The sequence below is a fragment of the Leiobunum rupestre genome, chromosome 2, assembly GCF_980474605.1.
Source record: "Leiobunum rupestre chromosome 2, qqLeiRupe1.1.hap1, whole genome shotgun sequence".
In the NCBI taxonomy this organism is placed as follows: domain Eukaryota; kingdom Metazoa; phylum Arthropoda; class Arachnida; order Opiliones; family Sclerosomatidae; genus Leiobunum; species Leiobunum rupestre.
This window is the reverse complement of record NC_143385.1, coordinates 75,897,943-75,922,044: the sequence shown is the minus strand read 5'-3', so window position 1 is coordinate 75,922,044 and position 24,102 is coordinate 75,897,943. Positions and strand designations below refer to the sequence as shown.

Genomic DNA, 24,102 nt, shown 5'->3' with positions numbered 1-24,102 from the left:
CCAATTTAGTAAGCCTTTCAATACTTATTTTCCGAGCCGTGCGGAGTGGGCCAATCATAGTACCCTCGGGGCCAGAGGAGAAATCGTCTGGTTTACCGATGGGTCTAAGACCCACTCTGGCTCTGGTTCGGGGATGTATTGTCTTACTAGCAATCTTGGCTTCTTTGAAAGCCTTGGTGTTTATGCTAGTGTTTTCCAGGCGGAAATTGCCGCTATCTGCTTCTGTGTTGATTTTTGTCTTAAGAAGAAGCTTCATGGCAAGGTTATCCAAATTTATTCGGATAGTCAAGCAGCCCTCAAGACTCTCAACCAGTTTCAGGTCTCTTCAAAACTGGTTTATAGCTGTTTGAATCTCCTCTCGGAGCTAGGAACCAACAATAAAGTTCAGCTCTATTGGGTTCCTGGCTATCGGGGGTACTATGGTAATGAGAAAGCCGATGTCTTAGCCAAGAAGGGGGCAGAGACTGGGTTCTTTGGTTCTGAACCTGCCGTTCCTATCCCCTCTAGTATAGTACGCGGCCTTATCTCTAACTCCATGGCTTGAGATGGATGGTCAAAGGCAGGCTAAAGAGTTTATGTCGGGCCCCTCTAGGCAGAGCTAAGGAATTGCTCTCGCTTTCCAAATCGAATATCAGGTTGGTCGTTGGCCTACTAACACGTCACTGTCTCCTTAACAGACATCTTTACCTGATTGGAATCAGTGATGATCCTATCTGTTGGGCATGTCAGGCTGAGGAGGAAACCGCCTCTCATGTGCTTTGTAGGTGCGATTATTACGCGGCCCAAAGATTCGAGCATCTTGGTATGCATCAGCTGGAAACTTCTGATTTCTATAATATGTCGGCCAAGAGGATTCTCCGTTTTGTGTCGGATAACGGGCTTTTTAAGTCGTAAGGTTCGAGGTTGCACAATGGCCCTCTGGTCGAAGTGCGCGAACAGGCATGTCCTTAGCCCTTCACTAATAATAATAAAAATAATAATAAAATATTTTTCTAAATGGGTGCCTGTGGCCTTTTTAGCAGATAAATTCTGGCTAGCAGATGACAAAATCCAATTTACTACTTTACAACTCCTTTCCAGAAGGAGTAAAAAGAGTAGCCCTAATGCTCGGGAACAAGCGAATAAAACATTTTGGGGTAAAAAAGAGTACCCTTTTAGTCAGAGAACAGGCGAAAAGAATGCACCTATAATAGCACCGAAGCAAATATTTTTTTGATTGGAGCTGATTGGGTAAAGCTGGCAGGTATTCATAAAACTGAATAATAATATTTTTTGTTTTTTTCACTTAAAAAAATCATGAGACTAAAGTAAAATATTAAATATTCATATATATTTTACCCTTTTCATCTTCAAACTTCATTTTCATTTTTGCTTTTCTTTTCTGCTCTGATTTGTCAGTTTCTGAATTGACGGTCTCAAAAACTGTTTCAGATATTTCCTGCTGCCACCTTTCTGATATCACAACTGGAAAATTCTTGTACAGCTCCTGATCTGTCTCTGTAAGCTATATAAAAAATATATCATTAAGAGCTAATGTCAATGTAAAATGAAATTATGTTAATTAACAAATGCGAAAAACAATAAAGAATGAAAAAATTATTGGGATGCAATTTCTAAGTAACAGAATATGCATTGTTTACAAGTGTAAGGGAAGAGCAATATCGCAGAAGGGGGTGTTCATATAAATGCAGTGTGTAACACAAGAGAAGCGAGGAGATTAGTGGTAGTAAGCAGGGAAAAGCAACGCCGGAGGTAGTGGTATACATTAAAATTGCATTGTGTACAAGTGTAAAGGAAAAGCAATATATAGCAACAGGGGATGTTTATAAAAATACATTGTCTATAATGGGAAGGAAAGTGTTCAGAAAAATGCATTGCGTGCACTGGAGAAAAGAGAAGAAGAGTGGCAATAGGAAGGTAACAGCAATATAGCAGAATGGAGTGTTCATAAAAATGCTTGTTTATAACCCAGATATAATAGGCATCTATCTGTTAACTAAGATTCATTTTATAAAAAACTAAAGAATTATTATTAAGAAAAATGTATTTTAAAAAGCAATGCCAGATTTACATAAATACCAAAAAACATGATGAAATAAATTTGTATTGCACCTTAATTCCTTTGGTATCTTCCTCATCGAAAGACCCAATATCAAATGCATCTGCAGCATTGACTTCTCCCCTTGGAGGTGTAAGGGGAGGTGGATATTTCTGGAGGTAAACTAGCTGCCAGTCAATACCCTTGAAGAAGCCATGGTCCTTCACCTCATCAGCTCTAGAAATGAAAAAAAGAGGTATGGGAAAATAAGCTTGGGAATGTAAATTAATGAAAATGATAAAACAAACGCATTAACCACAACAATGTTTTAAAATTATAGTTCGCTTTTCGAGGTTACTTAAAAGGAAGCAAAGTGTTACCAAAGGACCACTAGGAGAATTGAGGAAAATATGACTAGTTTTATTGAAATTCTTCCTCTGAGTATATCCTTTTAAATTTTTCATATGGTATTTAAGGTAAACTTAAAATAATCAGATTATATTTTTTTAATAATGAACTATATTTACTATAACTATTGTACATAGAACACATTGGCATAATATTGTTATAAATCAAGCCTACTTTAAAACCCAAAGAATAAAATTATGTGCTGCTCAAATGGAGTTTTGTAATGGGTTTTACATCAAAATTAAACCAAAAAAGCATTTATTGACACCAAATTTAAATAAATTGGGGCATTGGTGACTTACCTATGTTCAAAATTAAAAAAATAAGTAAAACACAGAATAAGTGCAATACAACTACCCTAATTATACACCAACACTTAAAAACAACCAGAAAAATTATCGCTTAACAATGGAAATTAAAAGTAAATCCTACCCTCTTCCTTTGCAACCTAATCGCTTGTCAACATCTCTCTGAAGCAAGCCATCTAAAAGTTCTTTAAGCTCGGTCGTAAATGCATCTGGAAGCTCTACGTTCTGAAATAGAGATAAATATAATTAGATTGAACCTCTTTACCTCTGACTTCAACATCAAATAATACGTGGATATGTTATTTAATAATGGCATAAGTAGGCCTTGCATATGGTACATAGTACTGTGCCCTAGATATTTTGAGGTTGACTATCTAGATTCATACATCATATAGAAACAGTGTTCAAACTAACAAACTAAATTTCCGGAATGAATTTTCCAGACTTTCCCTGACCAATTTGCGAAATTTTCCATGACCATTTTTGTGGAGTAAATTAATGGTTTGAGGTGAAATGTTGCAAAATTTTTAATATCCATTTTTAATAGTGTCTACCTCATTATCCAAATAAGTTGGTTTTTAGTTGATATTAAGTTTGTTAACACATTTTAGTTGATATTAAGTTGGCTCAAGTTGCCAGCATATTTCAAGAAACTAGTTAAAGAGGTAATAAGTTGGTTTTAAGTTGGCTGGAAAATACTAATTTTTTAAGTTGGTAATAGGCGCTTAAATAAAACATCTTCCCAGAAATTGCCAAGAAGTAATATTTCCGACAGCCAGGACTCATAAGTGCTTGTTGAAATATTAGAAAGCTGGAAACTATTCTCGAACATAACATCGGTTTTTTGCTAAGCCTTAACATGCCAAAAAAGTTACCTGGTTAAAAGGAAACACTTGTTGCTTACCGTACTGCCAAAGTACTAAGTTTAGTTCTAAAGGAATTAGTTTTCATCTTTTTCCGAAAGATAATTTTATACGAAATGAATTAACTCTGCCTCCATGAGAAGCCTTAAAATTGCCCAGTAATATAAAAATATTCCGTATAATTTTAATTATTTATACCATAAGAGGATGATAATAATAATAATAATAATAATATTATCCTCTTATACTTAGTTTTAGTAAAATTATATATTTTACCTTAAAATATATTATCAAAAATTAACATTAGTATGTTCCTTATACACGTGAGCTGACGCATTATTTTCTTATCTGATGCAAAATTCTTATGCTCAAGGGCAAAAACGCGTCTCCTTTTGGCTTAAATATAACTTTTTGGCTAGCCATTCTAACCGTTTAACCAATCGACCGGAAATAGTTCCTTCCCAGATGAATTTGGAGAGGGGAGTAAAAACGGAGTATCTTTTATTGAAGCGACCATTAGTTGGTTTTTAGTAGTCAGAAAATTACATTTTTAAGTTTGTTTTTAAGTTGGCTAGAAGTTGCCTCCATTAAGCAAAATCAGAGTTGGTTTTGAGTTGGTTTTAAGTTGGCTTGAAGTTTCCTCCATTAAGCAAAATCAGAGTCTGGTTTAAGTCTACTTCTAGTTGGTATTAAGTTGTTTTTAAGTTAGTTTTAAGTTAGTATGTACTTGATATTTGTCTCAAATACCAACTAAATACCAACAAAGCCAAGTTTAAGTAGTTTTTAGACAACTTATTTTTTGGTAAGTGGCTTCCCTTATCAAAAAATAAGTTGGTTATTAGTTGGTATTCACATTTAAGTTGATATTAAGTTGGTTTTAAGTTGGTGGGAAAATGCCTTTCGGTTAAGTTGGTATTTAGTTGGTTTTTAGTGGTCAGAAAATTACATATTATTTTTTAAGTTGGCTTTAAGTTGGTGTTAAGTTGTTTTTAAGTAGGTTTTTAGTTGGTATTTGTCTCAAATACAAACTTAAAACCAACTTAAATAGTTCTTAGACCACTAATTTTTTGGTAAGGGTTGCATTGGGAATAAACAAAGACGAAAAGGAATTTTCTAGGTATGAATAGCGTAGCATCGTGCACCAAGCAAAATGGGCCATTTAATGCAAACCACACGCATACTAATGTTTCGATTAAGCGAGGAGATGAGAGAAACTTTGACAGTTCTGAACTTTGCTCCAGCGTTTAGATGGCGCTACCGTCAGCGTAAAAAAAGATTATCTCCATCTCTCCACCGTTTCCTTCCCCTGCTGTATACACCAGTTAATTGGGGCACGCAGACTGACGGGTGGCCACGGACACACATACACACACATGTAGAGCGCGGGACTTATTCATAAAAAGGGGTACATCTAACTATCAAAGGTTTTGAAAATTAGACTATAAACCGGCTTTGAAAAATTCTTATGGAATGTAGCAGCAATTAAAGGAGTGACTAAAGAAATACTTATTCTACGACAAACATTATTAATGACTTCAATTATCATGATCAGATTTTATTAAAACCACATTCAGTAATTTGACTTGGCAAAAGAAAGCCCTATAAGTAAACTTATCTCAAGAACCATTAGAGACACAACGATGGTTTCAATTAGAAAGGTGTTCCCTGTCACATTTTCGGACTAAATAGCTTTGAGCCCACCTTATTTGACCAATAACAAGTCGAGGTAGTTTAATCGAAAACTGGTATGTCGTGATGTAAATAATGTACCAGAGACTAGGTTGAAGGGCTAATAACTCGAAAAGTACTCATGCTAGAGTATCAAAATTTGCTAGACATACTCATCTGGTAGGGGATCTTTAGAATTTTTAAACTCTGATGACCTCTAACTCATGGTTCAAGGTCATTCAAAGTTAACCTCAAAAACCAATGGATTTAATAGAAATGGTTGCAATTTGAAGGTTTTCATCATAGTGTTTTGCATCGGGTTAAAGACATTTAGACTTAAAATTTCAATTCACACACTTTTCAAATTAGAACCATTTCTCTAAAATCCATTGTCAAGTGACCCCTGCATGCTCTGTTTGTCCTGAAAATTTCAAATTTCAAGCTAAAACACATTGAGTTATTGGCCCTGTATCGATTTTAGTTAACCCCCTGTATAATTTCATGATATAATGGATCAACAAACTATTTTCCGTGTGTATGATATACCAAAAGAAATGAAAAATAAGAAAGTCTTACCATAGTTAAGGTCATTCTGTCAATTTCATGTTTGTCTTTCGTTTTGTGCTGCCTGAATGGACTGTGACTAGAAAAAATGCAAGTTATTTCTTACAAGTTCTTTTACAAACATTTTAAAAGTAAGGCACATATCTTTTATATGTATGATTATACAATACCATTTTTTATAGAAGGTAGAAATTTTAATTCTTAGGGCAATTATGTATGTATTATACAGTTTTTTAATTAAAGATAGTAATTATATAGCTCAAAATTAAACTTACCCTTTTAGTAGTTTATAAAGCATACACCCTAAAGAAAACCAATCAGCACTTGAGTCATAAGCAGTCCCCTTTGAAAGTACTTCAGGAGCCATGTAACCATGAGTTCCTCTGCGAGATAATGTTACACAGTAAAACCCTTCCTTAAGATTACAAATACAAAAAAAACATTACTTACACACTAGCATGAGGCTTCTTCTTTGAGAAATCACAGGCTAAACCAAGATCAGATATCCGGACGTGTCCATTTTCATCTAGTAAAATGTTGGCTGGCTGTTAAAGAATAATGGATTTATTACTTGTCTACTTAATGATAGCTCTTGTAACGATCGATGAATTTGTTTACAAATAATAATTCCCACTTATGAGACTCCAATATAAATAAGTGAGGTATTTGTTGAAAATTCTACTTATAAACTTCCCACCAAGGAAATATCCCAATATAAGCAACATTTTATAGTTCTTTTCTTCAAAACTCAATTAGATTCAATTTGTTTTTACATTATTAATAATAATAATAATAATAATAATAGGCTTTATTGGAAGTCTCTTTCAGAAAAAAAAATCTGATTTATAAAGAGGTCCCGAGTATTAATTTAAAAAATAAAATAAAAATAAAATAAGGAGTTTAAACTCTGAAATATAGTCTCAATACAATTATATGTCCATGCTAATAATATATTTTGTCACATCTTCCCTGAATTGTTTAAAATGGTCTATTTGTTTTAATTCGCTTTTCATATTGTTCCACAAACTTATTCCACGATGTTTAGAACTCTTATTACGTAAGGATGTTTTTAGATGGTCAGAATAAAAGTCTAGTTTAGAAACGCGGGTTTGGTGTTTATGAACTTCAGCAGGTTTTCTAAAAAAGTCAAAAAGATATTCTGGACAGCGATTTTTTGACACTTTATACATAAGTATCAAGGTATTTTTAACATAAAGCTGTTTCAGTGTGAGCCAGTTTAATTGGTCTCGTGTATATGTAGCTGAGGTTCCTTTCTTCTTTCTGGCCACAAAACGTGCACCGTTATTATGAGCAATTTGTATTTTCTTTAAATTGGATTGACTGGCCGAGTTATAAAAAATATCACCATTGGTGAAAATTGGCTGTATAAGGGCTTTGTATAATATATTTAGGGTGTCTGTGTCAAGAGATGCTTGTAGCGGTCTTAGTATACCTAACCGACTGTTAGTCTTTTTAATGACGTAATCGATGTAATGTTTCCATGTTAGTGTATCGTCAATTATGACCCCAAGATATTTGTAGGACGATACCCTCTTGATTTCAGTACCTACGATCGTGTTATGATCATCTGGTTGTAATGATTTTCCATTGGGGCAAAAAATCATAAATTCAGTTTTCCCCTCGTTTAGTACTAAGCGCCTAGATTTCAAAATGGATTTAAAATTTTGTGTTTCTTTCTCCAATTCCCTCATTAACTCATCAATTGTTGCTGCCGAATTTATAAGAGCATTATCGTCCGCGTACTCCTTAGAGAGACTTGTAGCCAGAGATTGATTTATATCACTGGTATATATATTAAATAATGTCGGTCCGAGAATGCTTCCCTGGGGAACACCTTGCTGGACATTCTGGTAATCTGAGATTTCCCCACTGACTACCACAGCCTGTTTTCTATTAGTAAAGTAGGATTTGAACCATTTCAGTGCCTCCGTAGATAAATTCTTGTTCTTAAGTATAGTTAAAAGAATGTCGTGATCCACAGTATCAAAGGCCTTACTCAGGTCAGCAAACAGGACACTTACATAGTGACCATTACTCAATCTGTCCACTATGGATTCCAACAAGTAGAATATACTTGTCATCGTGGAATAGCCTGGTCGAAAGCCACATTAAAACTATGCATTTCAAAGCTAGAAATGTTATTTTTTTTAGTTTGCATCACAAAATTAAATACTGTGCTTGCCTGGCAAAAATACAAACATGTGGTAAAATTGCAATAAAAAGTAGAAATGTTTAATAAATCGTGACACAAAAGTCTTAATGGATAGAGATAAATATTCACAAAAGTTAAATAGTCATAAAATATTTTGATAAGAATAAAAAAAAATTTCTTGGGTGAAGTGTACTACAGCGGCCTCATTGAATTTGATATTAATTTTGGTTGCGCCTGATAGACCTTGTCACGTAGATGTCAAGGGAATTTTTTATTTTGGCCGCAAATGATTATTTAATTGTTTAACTTAATTTTTTTAATTTTAAAAATTTCTCATTTTCATTGCATTTTATATTAATTTTGGTTGCGCCTGATATTTTGGCCGCAAATGATTATTTAGTTTTTTAATGTAATTTTAAATTTCTAATTTTTGGGCATTTTTACGTGTTTTGTTGTACTTATTTCCGTCGTGTGTTCGCCGACACCACAGTTTCGGTGTCCTAATGAATTCCACGTGATATTCCCTTTTTGTATAAAATCAATTACAGTTGTTGTTCATTTTCTCGGTGTTTTGTATTTTTGGGGCCACAAAGTGATATTCCCGTACTTTATCAAATCTTTTACAGTTTTTGTTCATTTTCTAGGTGTTTTCTATTTTTGGGCTACTTTGTTTCTGGTTGAGATTAAAAGTATATACTTGATGCGTAAGGCTTGGTACTGTCCTCTAGGTCGCGTTATAGATGGCCCATCGCTTTTTTTAGTATGGGGTTGGGGAGGCGCTGCGCGCCCCCAGCCCTTGAGCGAAGTGAGTGCGCGGCGCCAATATGGGGAATCTCAAAGTGCGTCAGGCGCCAATACGGGGAGTTTAGTAACGTCTTTTACGTGTTTTGGAAGTAATCACACGGAAATTCCCTAAAATAGCTAAATTTTTAAAATTAAGTTAATTAATTTAATTATCATTTGCGGCCCAAAAAAAATAGTTTCGTAATCTACGCTTAAAGTGCTACATTCTCCACCCAAAAAAACACGAAATTTTGCCGTTCAATGTATGAATTCTCTTAAATAACAATCATGACAACTTCACAGAGAAATTGGCAAAATTGCACTACAGCGGCCTCATGTAATTTCGTGTTTTTTTTTGGGTGGAGAATGTAGCACTTGAAGCGTAGATTACGAAACTATGTGAAGTTGTCATGATTGTTATTTAAGAGAATTCATACATTGAACTCTTATATAATACTTAAAATGTAACATAATTTTTTTACCACAAACATTCAAATAAAAGACTTTTGGTATAAATGAGTATAAAACACAAGAATTACCTTTGGACTTAAGTATAAACAAAATTCATAACATTTTGTGATGAGAAATTGCAAAATTTCAAATGATATTTTTAATCATAAAAGTAATACCTTTAAATCCCTATAGACAACAAATCGTTTGTGCATATGTTCAAGGCCAAGGATCACTTCAGCAGCATAAAACCTCATCTCCTGCTCAGTAAACACACCATGTTGACTTAAATGGTAGTGAAGGTCTCCCCCTTCATAGATAAAAACAATTATTTATATCAATTTTAACATTTAAAAATAAAGTATGATCATAACTAACATAATTACAGTAACACTTCCAAATGTTTTGATGCTAAATTTCTTACTGAACCTTTTTTCGACAAAGACACTCTCACCCAACTCCAACTTAAACTAGCAGCTGAACTGAGTAGATACTATAGTCTTTGATGCTAGTATATTTCAGCTTGGGTATGTTTAGACACTATAGGGGCTCTGTGCTGAATTATTCCTGATTGCATAATAACTATGAAAATTAGTAAATTGAAAATTTTGGCTAATTTTCATACTTACAAGGAGAAGGAGATGACCCGAGGTGATTTTCACCAATTTTGTTTAAATTCCGTTGATAAGCAGTAACTTAAAGTTTCCGAAAAGGAAAAGTTTAGACGGGTTTTAGTTTTGCCATGGCAACCAAAAATGTTTTTGATTACTTAAAATCTACTTTTCCATATGGAAATTAACATGGAGAAATCGCAGAAAAATTTAAAAATATTCAAAAAATAAATTAAATTAAAACAAATTGAAAAGTTTACCCAAATCTAGCCAAATTAATGGCATTTCCCTAAACTTTGCGACCTTACTTGAATTTACCTAAATTTATAAATTTAAATTATTGCCCTTCCATAACCAAAATTTTGACAAATTAATTTACCTAATTTACATATTATATTAATACTTACCAAAATGTACATGCATATACCCATTTTATATTATATATCCCAAATTTACTTGTATTTGGGTCAATCCATGTCAAATCACCCAAGGTCTAAACGCCACCCCCTCCAATTTTAGTGAAACTCTCACCAAATTTAATTCCTACCTGTTTAGTAAGAAATCCAAAATTTCAGCTCTGTATTCAATATAGCTCTAGAGATACTGGTTTTGAAATTTACCCCTAAACGCGCTCGAAATTTCAAAACTTAAAAAAATCCCGTTTTTAACGAATCATATTTCAGGAACGGCTTCGCTCTCCAGAATAATTTTTATATTTTGATAAATCAGTTGCTAGAGTCCACAAATAGGAGTCATAATTAAAAATAAATGGGTATTTTATTTTATAAAATTTTTCAAAGATGGTTGATAAATCGCGGTTTTTGTTTCACATATTTATTTAAACAATTTCCCTAAAATATATTAATGACGTCATGGTGTGGAGATACGACACTTAAATTTTTGGCTTTTTTTGAAAATTGCAAAATTGAAGCCATCTTTGGTTGCGATTTCGGGCTGGTGAGAAATTAAAATTGTTAAAAACTGTAATACCACCAAAAGTATCATAAGACCGAAAAGTGTGTCAGAACGGTATAGTAGTTAATGAGAGTTTGTCTCAAAGTAAAAAAGGGAAACGTAGGGGGGGGGGGGGTGGAAAATACATCATCAAAATTGAATTCCTCCATCGTCGCCAAGTGAGGCGTTTTAGAACATTTGTCGACGGGCAAGTCAATCGAAGAGAGAAAATCACGCCAGACTATAGACTAAATATAATGTTGCTAGTATTTTTTCAACTAGAAGGTTATGTAGTCTACAGTGTGACTAGGTCTAACTAGAAATTTTAATCGCGGTTTTTGTTCCACAGATTTATTTAAACAATTTCCCTAAAATATATTAATGACGTCATGGTGTGGAGATACGGCACTTTAATTATTGACTTTTTTTGAAAATTGCAAAATTGAAGCCATCTTTGGTTGCGATTTCGGGTTGGTGAGAAACTAAAATTGCTAAAAACTGTAATACCACTGCAAAGATAAGGGTTCCATATACAACATATCAAAAATTCATTTTGTGTTTACAACTCCTTGATACTTTAAATAACTTCTCAAATAGCGGTAAAAATCTCTATATTTATGTGATAAGTGTCAGCCCTAGAATCGCTTTGGAAACAAGCCACTCAATTCACAACTAAAATCAGGCGCCCTATTGATTAGCTTTTGGTGAATGTGGCGGTAATGTAAATTACAGTTACTTTTAATCAGTATGTGCATGCGTTACATAATAAACACAAGTATCACACTGAATGATATCGGTTAATGACAGTCTCTCACAAAGTGGTTGCGTAAGCAGCGTAATCTGAGGATTTGTAAAACGAAATTTGACACTGCCTATTCAAAATGAATGCATATAATACTACAACGGATGGAGCTTAAAACTCCCGCCATCCGTTGCCATCGAAGTTAAGAAACCGCTCCTACCATTTGTCGCCGGCGCCGCCGCCAAAGAACATAGTTTTTTATTAGTTTATTTTTTATATTGGATTTCTCTAATATAAAAGGGACTGAGTTTTAAACGCAAAAGAGAAGCGTGGAAATTGAGAGCGAAAGATTTTTGACAGAGGCGCGGAGACATGGAGTATTTGGTGAGAAAAAGGACTTAATTGAAATTAATTATTATAATACTTTATTTGATTTTGTTTATTTAAGAATTTATTAAATAAGAAATAAATTATTTAATATATTTATTGGTAAAATTGATTCTTCCACCTACACTAACAAAGGCCTATATTAGTGTTCAGTCACGCACATTGATTAACCGAGGGCTAATCTCGAATATAGCTGGTGGAAGTTCACTGTCTCTGTATATTACGTTGTGGTATCACAGGGAAGGGAATCTCCATCAGTTATAATACGTTCCGATTAAGCTATTGAAAAGTTCAGTCCTTAGCCTGTAATGATGTATATGGTCATTGACTAAACAGATTAATCATTAAATAATTAAGAATTGGGAGAATAGGTAGTTTCGTACTGGTGTATATGATGTAACTTATGGTATTTGTATATATTAAGTATAATTTAGGTTAAAGTTGATTTAGAATAGAGCCATTCTATTCTACAACACATTTCTGGCCCATTTTTATATTTGTGCATTCAGTTCCTTTAGTACACATTTCCAACAATAGATGGTTGTTAGTTCGCTTTTCGTTTCAAGTCGCTGTATTAGAGATGGCCAGGAATCTAGCCGATTCTTTGAAAAACGTGACTTTACTGGAGATCGTGGTGCCATCTATTTATGGCAAACGAAGCTAAATTTCGAAATATCCAAATGATACCATTGTCAGAAAGCCATTGAAGAGTATTATAGTTTGAAAACTTTTACTCTATTTGGTGAACTTTAATCTAAATTATATATCCCATGTAACAATTTGTTTATAACATCTGTAATTTACGTTATTGACCAATTTACAAACCATCCAATCAACGCGAGGGGTACTTATCAGTACTGCCTTTTTAATTTCGACGCCAGCGACATCTATTGAAAAAAAGAGCTACTTCACGTCAAGCCGCCACTTGCTTTAAGCTATAGCACGTAGTATTGATATCACCGCCGGGGTTGTTAAGTAAAACGACAAGATTTATTCAATAATATTATTCATTGAAAGAAGATGACAAAATAATATTACTTTCAAGGGTATAAATAAATTACCAAAAGATACAAGAAATTAATTAAAGGAACTGAACACACAGAATAAAAATGGGCTACGCGCTATAGTTTAAATATTATCTACTGGTGCTAATTGCAGATGCTAGTAGGATAGTTCAGATTGAATAAGAGTTCGTAACATAAGCATTAGCAATGTTAAAGCGAGTACCGGCTCTATCAAAAAAAACCCATCAAAAGGCTCTTTTGGGTAACACCTTCCAGCGACTTGAAACGAAAAGCGAACTAACAACCATCTTTTGTTGGAAAAGAGTACTAAAGGAACTGAATGCACAAATATAAAAATGGGCCAGAAATGTGTTGTAGAATAGAATGGCACTATTCTAAATCAACTTTAACCTAAGCTATACTTAACATATACAAATGCCATAAGTAACATCATATACACCAGTACGAAACTACCTATTCTCCCAACTCTTAATTATTTAATGATGTACGAGGAGCTGTATCGGGAAGCCTCGGTGGGTTTGTTTACATTTGCAGTACATCCTGGAGTGGAGAGGTGGTTCAACGGTCAGCGGCGGCGAGTTCTTTCAGATGCCATTTAAAGAACATGCTGGTGAGGCCGCGGGTCATTACGAACCTGGGGACTGATCAACGAGCGACTTACCTCTAGAATTCGATGAGTCTATGCATTAATTAATCGGCTGGTTGAATAAAGAGTTTTTTAAAGATAATTATTTTAGCTAGTAATATAATATTTATTCACTTTAAGCATTTAAACAAAGTTACATAGAATGTTATGGTGAACCAAAATAAAATAAAATAAAATAAAATAGCACAAGGTTGCCAGGTAATCGGCAAGCGAAGCACCAGGGGGGAACGAGTTACTAACTGATGCTGCGTTCCCTCTTTGAACCGCAATAGCAATTCTTTACGTGAGAAATTCCACCGATCGCGGCTCGACGGTAACCTCACGAATTCGACGCCCGATGGCATGTATCAACGCCAAACCGTCCCGACCGAAGGAGCCGAGGGTTTCGATGGCGACGGCCTTAAACATGTATCGACTCTCGAGGCGCTCGTATTTGACTTTCTTTTTTTGTTCAGCCTGGGTAGCCGCCCAGAGGGGGGCTGAAGAAGAAGAGGCCAAATAAGAGGACGCTAGAGGGTCGGTACAGGTGAAGTCCCAGACGAGGGATTTCCCGCCCGACCAAGGGACCAGGGTTAATCCATCTGGGCGTTTTCCGTCATCACGCGAAAGACCGGCGGCTCTAGGATGCACGGAACTCCAGCGGAGACCAGGGCGCGTTTTAAAATGTCGTTCACAGCACCGTGACGTGAAAGCCGACCCGCGCTACGCTTACAGCTAAGACCATGGGTGCCGAAAGAGTCAGCAGCACTTCCACAACTACACGAATGCGGCACACAGATGCGGGCGCTCAGGCGAAGGCCGACGGCGATTCAAAATGAATCGTCGTTTAAGAGGGTGCCAAGAGACGGCGAGGGGAGCGCATTCAACCAGCATCCTGACTCCTTAGATTTTACAGAGTGCAGTCTTGCCTTGTCCCTATCAGTGGCAGCGCAGTCCCACAGGAGAGCGGACGACTTTTCGACGAATGGGCTCTCCCACACTTTTTGATGGGGCCAGTGGTCAGAGGGCGGTAAATTTGCGTCTGTCCTGAGCTTCCACTGTGTTAAGGCACCATGAAACACGGGGTCTGAAGAGACGGAAATTGACGCGGGTAGAATATCGCGCACCAGGCCGCCTACGCTGGAGGGCGAAGCCAGGAATGCTGGCAGGGATAAAGTAGCCGCGTGTCGAATTCCAAGACCGCCCGCTGCCACCGGAAGCGAGGATTGTATCCAAGGAGCGTCGTCCATCAGAGTATTTGTGACATCTTGCAGCGCAACACGTAGGGTATCGTCGAACGACTGAAGCCCGTCCTCGAATCGCCAGACAGGGGAGCTACGTAGGAGATACGAGAGCTTAGGAATAGCCAACGAGTTCTTTAAGAGGAAGAAGCCGTGATGAGCCGATATGTCTTTGAGGTTCCCGTCCATTGTTTTTAGCGCCGCGATCTTACTCGTGATGCAAGAGGAAATCGCTTCGTCCGAAAGGGGCGCACCGAGAAGGACGTAATCGGAGCGAGCGACTGTTGAGATACCAGGGGCTGCCGATTCGAAAAGGGACTGAAATTAAGCTTGATCAAATAAACCCGGATTCAGGATTAGAAGCTCGCACTTCGAAGGGTTTAGTGCCTGACCGCTGTCCGATGAAAGTTCTTGCAGGAGGTACAAGTCTTCCAGGACCCCTTCGGGGCTGTCGCCGAGCGAAGAATCGTCTAAATACCAGATATTCAGCTCTGACTTTATGCAGGAAGCTACACGCTGCACGATGAGACAAAATAAGGCTGGGCCCAATGGATCCCCTTGCTGTATACCTCTGTCAGAGGGAATGTGCGATTTGCCATAGGTGAGATGAGAGGACCCCTTGTAGCATTGACGTAAAAACGGAAAGAGATCGGGAAGCTCCTCATACACGCTGTGGAGGAAACGATCCCTACGAATCATGTTGAAAGCATTGCAGAAATCAACTTTCAGCAAGACCTTGGTCTCCTGGTGAGGGTAGTTGACATAAATGCGGGCCGCGTGGGCTGCGGCTTCAGCCCCTCAGCGAGTACCAACCCCCAACTGCACTGGACGAAGCAAAGGGCCAAGAGTTGGCATAATATGGGAGCAGGCCAACTTGGCGACCAGCCGACGTATGGTATTGCCAACCGCTATTGGACGAACGCCACCGTCTTTCTTTTTAAAGGCGCATAAAGAGGCACCATATAGGATGGGGCAGATATCCGCAAGAACATGGCCCGCGAGCATCAGGTTGCAGAGGTGTGTTAGGGATTTGAGAAGAGAATCACTCGCCGCCCCAGCCCCGGGACCAATCAAATCTTTCAAATGTTGAGAACTCAAGGAATTCAACCCTCCGGCTGAACCGGATGGAAAAGAAATTAAGGCCCTACGGACATCAGCTTCCGCAACGGTAAGACTCGTAAGGAAAGACAAGTCGTCAGGTTCAAAAGAAAAGTCTTGATGCTCCTCTCCGGAGGGGTGTTTGCTTTTAAGGATTTCTAAAGTAGCGGCGTCGTTAGGTGCGAATGAGTCATCCGAGCAGACGACACGCACCGCGCCGGTAATATCTCCCTCGGCGAGTTTAGCTTCGACGATTCGGCCGATACCCTGACGTTTTAACTTCCTCTTGGGTGGTGTGTTTGACTTGCGAGATACGGTAGGGAGAACCAGCCCTTCCTCAAAGCGTTGGATGTTAGCCTTCACGGAGGTTGCAAGGGAAACCGGCTTTCCCTCTGAGACGAAGGGGACTTGAAAGCAAGCGGTGGCAAAGCAGAATAATAAATGCCAAGTCTCCACGGCGTTCTCGCGAACCACCTTGTTAATAGTATTAGACAGAGCCGTTGACGCCATGTTCCTTGCACCTTTTGGGATGCGGCGAATGACGCGAAGAGTTGACTTGAAATTGGCAAGGAGGCCGGCGAGTTCAACAATGGGCATGGACGAAGAAGGCGGATCATATTGAAGAGCTACGTAAGGTGGGCCATACTCCGATTTTTTAAGATGTAACTTTAAATTTTTGAACGACCTTCCACACTTGGAGCAAGATAGGAGTTAGAGTTGACTTGAAATTGGCAAGGAGGCCGGCGAGTTCAACCATGGGCATGGACGAAGAAGGCGGATCATATTGAAGAGCTACGTAAGGTGGGCCATACTCCGATTTTTTAAGATGTAACTTTAAATTTTTGAACGACCTTCCACACTTGGAGCAAGATAGGAGTTAGAGTTGACTTGAAATTGGCAAGGAGGCCGGCGAGTTCAACCATGGGCATGGACGAAGAAGGCGGATCATATTGAAGAGCTACGTAAGGTGGGCCATACTCCGATTTTTTAAGATGTAACTTTAAATTTTTGAACGACCTTCCACACTTGGAGCAAGATAGGAGAACGGCTTGCGACATTGTTCAAGATGAGAAAAAGGGGCAAGTAGTTAAGTCTAAAACAACGCAAGAACAAAAACAACGCAAGAACAAAAACACCGCGACGCAAGTAAGGATGCACCAAAAAGTTTGAAATAAAGCAAAGAAAGGCCAAGGCCTAACTAAGACTGTTTCGAACACATAATTAAAAAATAATGAACCGACAAAAACATACTATACGTACAAAGAAAGCTGAGGACTTCCCACAACCGAAATTACCAAAATGACGGGCCCGAAAACAAATAAAACTAAAGTTATGGGCGAAAAGCCGGGAGCATGGAAACACGCGGTATACATTTTTTTATCCGATATTTAGTGTATAATTATTTGGAATTGTGGTTTTAATTCGGTTGGACTAACAAGAGACTCAGTGACCAAACCTTAGTCCCACATACCCCTAAATTTTTGGAGGCACCGCCGAGATACTGAAAATCGTGAGTCATGGAGTTTTCCCGAGTTTTTTTTATCGCCATGTCTCTTTCCTTTGGTAAATGGGCCAGTTTAATTTTGAATCTTTATCGATATGGGGTTTTTTTATGTAGGTTATTTCCTTTGGTTCTTCGTTCTTATCGGGGTTTTTAATCATTTCATAATGTGATTTAATGGGTGGGGTTTTTTGGCCTATTTCTACGAGAGCAGATAGGGGAGGCGTTTTTTTGGACATTTTTATTTTTTATTGGAATGGCTCCTGGGCTGAACCGGGTTTAGCTGGAAATCCGGGTCTCTGTTCAGGCTTTGGAAGGGAATGGTTTCCTTTGGGTTTGCGAGAAGAGATCGGGATAGTTCGGGGCCGTCGCTCTAAGAGGGCTCGGGTTCGAGTGCAGAGGGTGGTTTCCCGTGGCGGCCTGGTTGGCAGGACGAAGCGAGGTCCGAAACTTCTTTATGGCTTTGCATGGAGGGGTCTTTGGCGGTGGCTTAGTGGAACGGAGTTTGCGGGGTTGTTGTCGTCTGGAATGGGAAATCTTGGGCACTTGGAATGGGTACCCGCCGATCTTGGGGACGGAACTGATTGGTCGAAGCGGTTCGGACAGCGGCGTGACATCTTAGTGGGCAACCTCAAACTGGGGGTTTAGCTGATGCCGGGGGAACATCGGGCTGAAGGCCTTCGAAGCAATCAGGGAGTCCAAGGAGCAGGGCTGAGGTTATTTATCCCGCTGGTAGTTCACTTACTGGTATTGTGTCTCGATCTCGATTCCCCGACGATGTATGACTTTGTTTCTCTTTGTCTTGCTTTTTACCGTTCTGGAATCCTGGGTGGAATGCTATGAAGATTCAGGGTTTTTTTTGGGCCTTGGTTGCAGGGGTCCATTAGTCGCGAACTATGGCGAAGGGTGGAGGTTTTTTTTTCAAATAAAATTGGTTTTTCCCGTTGTTTCTTTGTTTGTGTGGTTTTTCCCCTCTGGTATGTTTTTCCCGAGGCTTCCCTTTTTTGGGGAGGGGGAAGATGTAACGGGGAGCTGTATCCTGAAGCCTCGGTGGGTTTGTTTACATATGCAGTACATCCTTGAGTGGAGAGGTGGCGCCACCGGGGTTCAACGGTCAGCGGCGGCGGGCTCTTTCAGATGCTATTTAAAGAACATGCTGGTGAGGCCGCGGGTCATTACGAATCTGGGGACCGATCAACTATCGACCTACCTCTAGAATTCGATGAGTCTATGTATTAATTAATCGGCTGGTTGAATAAATAGTTTTTTAAAGATAATTATTTGGTATTGTGGTTTTAATTCGGTTGGACTAACAAGAGACTCAGTGACCAAACCTTGGTCCCACATACCCCTACAATGATTAATCTGTTTCGTCAATGACCATATACATCATTACAGGCTAAGGACTGAACTTTTCAATAGCTTAATCGGAACGTATTATATGCATTCATTTTGAATAGGCAGTGTCGAATTTCGTTTTACAAATCCTCAGATTACACTGCTTACGCAACCACTTTGTGAGAGACTGTCATTAACCGATATCATTCAGTGTCATACTTGTGTTTATTATGTAACTTATGCACATACTGATTAAAGGTAACCGTAATTTACGTTACCGCCACATTCACCAAAAGCTAATCAATAGGGCGCCTGATTTTAGTTGTGAATTGAGTGGCTTGTTTCCAAAGCGATTCTAGGGCTGACACTTATCACATAAATATAGATTTTTACCGCTATTTGAGAAGTTATTTAAAGTATCAAGGAGTTGTAAACACAAAATGAATTTTTGATATGTTGTATATGGAACCCTTATCTTTGCAGTGGTATTACAGTTTTTAGCAATTTTAGTTTCTCACCAACCCGAAATCGTAACCAAAGATGGCTTCGATTTTGCAATTTTCAAAAAAAGGCAATAATTAAAGTGTTTTATCTCCACACCGTGATGTCATTAATCAATTTTGGTAATATTTTCGTGTTTCTCGACCCTATTTTTACCTACTACAAGTCATAACTAACAAAATAATATCTACTGTTCGGAATTGGGAAATTGTTTAAATAAATATGTCGAACAAAAACCGCGATTTATCACGCATCTTTGAAAAAATTAATAAAATAAAATACTCATTTATTTTTAATTATGACTCCTTATTTATGGACTCTAGCAACTGATTAATCAAAACAAAAAAAATCATTCTGGAGAGTGAAGCCGTTCCTGAAATATAATTCGTTAAAAACGTGATTTTTTTAAGGTTTGAAATTTCGAGCGGGTCCAGGGGTAAATTTCAAAACCAGTATCTCTAGAGCTATATTGAATACAGAGCTGAAATTTTGGATTTCTTACTAAACAGGTAGGAATTAAATTTGGTGAGAGTTTCACTAAAATTGGAGGGGGTGGCGTTTAGACCCATTTACCAATTTGCTTATTTTTCCCAAATTTACACTCATTTACCCAGATTAACCTGAATTTACCTAATGTACAATTTGATAAACACTATTTTTTTAATATTATAAATTTTTCAAAGGGGAGACCATTAAAATCTGCCATTTCTCCGTGTTAATTTCCATAGGGAAAAGTAGGTTAAAAAACCTACTTTTCACTATGGAAATTAACATGGAGAAAATCAAAAACATTTTTGGTTGCCATGGCAAAACTAAAGCCCATTGAAACTGTTCCTTTTGAGAAATTTCAAGTTAGATAGAGGTCTACTTAATTCCCAAATTTAAACATAATCAGTGAAAAATCACCTAGGGGTCGTCTCCTTGTTAGTTTTATTATGTTACGTATAGTTATGACCTATGTTTTGTTAAATATAAGCAATAAGGCCTAAATGAAGTTGGGTGCATTCAGATCTGATATAGGCCCCATAAGGGATTGGGAGTGTCAAAGATTCATAGAAAGGAAAGAGCTGTTTTCTTTTATTGTAGGTTGTGAGGTTCATGAATAGAAAATAAAATCGAAAAACAAAAAAAGGTTCAATATTAACGATAAACCTTTTTTGATAATTCTGAGCTATAGCTAAAACGACTAAACCATTATAACGTCATTAAACTTACCATTCATAAGGTCCAGTATAAAACAAAGTTTATCGGGAGTTTGAAAAGCATACGTCATACAAACAATAAATGGGCAATCCTCCTAGAAAATAATACAAAATAATAACATTATAGAAATTTTGTTTTAACTAGTAATCCCTTACCACAAAATAAGTTGTCTAAAAACTACTTAAACTTGGTTTAAGTTGGTATTTGAGACTAATACCAACTAAATACTAACTTAAAGCCAACTTAAAACCAACTCTGATTTTGCTTAATGGAGGCAATTTAAAGACAACTTAGAGGCAACTTGAAACCAACTTAATATCAACTAAAATGTGCCAACTTAATATCAACTAAAATGTGCCAACTTAATATCAACTAAAATGTGCCAACTTAATATCAACTAAAAACCAACTTATTTTTTGGCACTACTTTATTAATAAATTAACACCAATTCTATATTTATGGTTTCATTAGTTATGGCAAATTTATCAACTTACCCCAGTACTGACTAGTGACAGCATGATACGTTCATTGAGAGCTAACGTTTCCCCTTGTTTCATTTTTATTCTCTTTTTGTCCAAACATTTCATCGCATACCTGAAATCAAACGATGAAATTCAAACTTTGAGAATAAGATTGATAAAATTAGGGTTGAAATTAAAAAAGTAAATAATAATAAATAGCTTTTATTGGAGGCACCAGCTCAGTACAGAAAATGACTGATTTTCAGTTGCTCAGTACAGAAAAGGACTGATTTTCAGTTAGGTCCATTAGTGGCATTAAATTAAATTCGATTTACTCAATAGGGCGTATGATATTTTAAAGATAAAAATATTTAAAATTTTATACTCTAAAAGAATGTTTTAAAATATTATTTTTAAAAGTCTCAGCGTTCTCTTGTGATTAAATTTCAAATGGTACGCAGTCCCAAATTCTTAAACCACTATGAAGATCACTTCTCTTCGTGTAGATACCTTCACTTTTATGGAGCTTAAAGTCTACTTCGCAACCTCTGGTTTTATGAAGGGTTTCCCAAGTATCTTGGTGGAACCAGTCTATGATATATTGTGGTGCATTATTGATTTTGACTTTATGCATAAAGATGGTTAGGGTTTGCTTAAATATTTCTTCTAGTGTATTCATCCCTGCTTGTCTTGCAGATTATCTCTTTGTGGCTTTTGTGATAAGTTTGGCTACATAGTTCTGCAGTATCTATAATTTGTTTTATGTCTCACATTTGCATGGTTATAAAAATATTACCATAGTCAAATTAGGGATTAATTAGACCATGGACGAGTCAAATTAGGGATTAATTAGACCATGGACTTGGATCTTTTGATTTTCATAATTTAGTGAACTTCGGAGGGGGTTGCAATAACCAAACCCTTTGTCTTATTTTACTATGTAGGTGTATGTTTAGTCCGTAATCCATATACCTCTACTTGGAATGCTTATCCTGCCATACCTCGTATGATAAGATCACCCTGCATACGCGAGAAAAAATCCCCTCTGCGCGTGCTCCCCTCTCACGTAGTTGTTTGTTAAGTTAACATAGTGAGGTCAAAAAAACCATCAGTCACATCAAGACGAAAATCTGCCACGATAAGCATTCCAAGTAGAGGTATGGATTTCTGATTTAGTCCATCTCAGGTCTTCATCTAGCCAGATGCCCAGATGCTTAAAATTTATAACTATCAATTTTTAGCATTTTGGATATCTAGATATTTCTGTTTCTTTTCTCTGGACGGAGTGAAGATCATAAATTTGGTTTTATTTTTATTGACTATTAGACCCTTTTTTGGCAGGTTTTCCTCTAATATGGTGAAATCCTCATTTGTTTCTTCTATTACTTTTGGTAGGGCTTGATTTGAGTTTATTGTGGCTCCATCATCCGCATAATTGTTAGCTTATTTCTTGTATAAGAGAAGGCGACCTAGTACACTCTCCTCGAGGTACTCCATAATTTATAATTTTACAACTGGATTCATTTTGATTGTAGATTACATACTGCGAGCGGCTAAGACTTGTACTAGTTTAGCGCCATATCTTGTATTCTACAAGCTTCTAGTTCACCTATCAATTTATCATGTCTAACTGTGTCAAATGCCTTTGAGAGATCTATGAACACAACTATTACTATTTATCCTAGTTCCGTTCTTTTCATTATATCTTCGTAGACATTGATAAATGTCGTTGGTCAAATATCCAGGTCAAAAACCTTAATGATATTTATATCATTTATTAGTGCAGTTTAAGAAGTTGTGTGTTCGATTATTAGCTACTTTCTCGCATGCGCTGCTCAGGATTGTCCGTATACTGTATTTGTTTGGATCCTTATTATCACCTTCTTTAAATTCTGGAACGACTCTCGCAATTTTCCAATTATAAATAAAAGTTTGTCATTCTGCTAAGTTTCTTATGATTACCCTCTGGTATTTCAACATCTCCTTCTGCTGATTCTTGTTTTCTTCAATAATTTCATTATTTCATCATCAGTAACATCCTCAAATTTGGAGAACTTTTCGTGTTCATCTATCCCTTTCCCCTGTGTTTCTTCGTCTTGGGCGCTAATGTCATCATTCTCGGCGTTGTTATTATGCTGATTATTTAAATTCTCCTCGTCAATTAGTGTTTCTGCTAAGTTGATGAAATGAGTGTTAAACACTTCAGCAATTTCAATTGGCTTGGTGTAATTATTGTTTCCATTTCTTACGCAGCTAGTTTTATTATTTTGTCTTAGTACATGGTTTAATAGTTGTCCACAATACTTCTGCTTTATTATTTATTTTTTTAGCCTCCATCAATTTACTATAAAGAATTTAGAATTTCTCTGTTCACTAGAATTCGCTGTCCCATACATAGTTCTTCTTAGTGTTGATAATTCTGGCTGAGGTTTGATCTTCATTTATAAATGTTCCTGATATTCATCATATTTTTAATCTTTTGGTTTATACATAAGATAATAATAAAATATAAGTAGAGTTTATTGCCAATGGTAATCAAGCAATGAAGAACTTGGCTGGCATAATAGCACCATTGTTAACCATGACAATTAATAAACCTCTCATTAACTAAGGGCATTTTCCCAGATCGCTGGAAAATAGCAAAAGTCATCCCTGTGTATAAAAATGGTGATGCCGAAAATCGGCAAAATTACCGACCCCTATCCTTATCTGTATTCTTATCCAACATTGCCGAAAAAGTTGTTAACAAACAAATATATAGCTTTGTAAATGAACATAAATTATTATACCAACTGAAATCAGGATTTAGACTTTCACATTCTACAACAACATTAATCTTCAATCTATATAAAACAATTTTAAACAGATTAGAGGAAGGATATTACGTTTGCGTGACATTTATTGAAGTAAGCACAGCATTCAATAATGTCAACAACCAAATACTATTACATGACCTGGAAGATATGGGAATAAGAGAAACTGCACTAAAATGGTTTAAATCATATTTTACTGATAGATCGCAACTAGTCTGTAATGATGGCATATACTCTAACATTCAAATGGTGTCCCTCAAGGAACAGTGTATAAATACCTAGGGATATGGATGAGGACTCACTACAGTAGTCTACACATATAAAATCTATAATATCAAAAACCAAAC

The 24,102-nt window shown here is 36.8% G+C and overlaps 1 protein-coding gene across 7 annotated transcripts in view; it reads right to left on the bottom strand.

The window, feature by feature from the left end:
- The window catches only part of Gprk1 (G protein-coupled receptor kinase 1), a 67,674-nt gene that overhangs the window by 17,328 nt on the left and 26,244 nt on the right, over window positions 1–24,102 (bottom strand). For 6 of the 7 annotated variants that reach the window (XM_090166385.1, XM_090166384.1, XM_090166383.1 and 3 more), the window contains 9 exons: window positions 20,976–21,075; window positions 20,494–20,575; window positions 9,435–9,565; window positions 6,300–6,394; window positions 6,125–6,232; window positions 5,862–5,928; window positions 2,879–2,979; window positions 2,113–2,275; window positions 1,339–1,504 (listed from right to left, as the gene is read on the bottom strand). In XM_090166385.1, the coding sequence (XP_090022511.1) occupies window positions 1,339–1,504; window positions 2,113–2,275; window positions 2,879–2,979; window positions 5,862–5,928; window positions 6,125–6,232; window positions 6,300–6,394; window positions 9,435–9,565; window positions 20,494–20,575; window positions 20,976–21,075 (1,013 nt within the window). The remainder of the gene's footprint in view (window positions 1–1,338; window positions 1,505–2,112; window positions 2,276–2,878; window positions 2,980–5,861; window positions 5,929–6,124; window positions 6,233–6,299; window positions 6,395–9,434; window positions 9,566–20,493; window positions 20,576–20,975; window positions 21,076–24,102) is intronic. The other variant, XM_090166389.1, reaches the window with a different exon arrangement.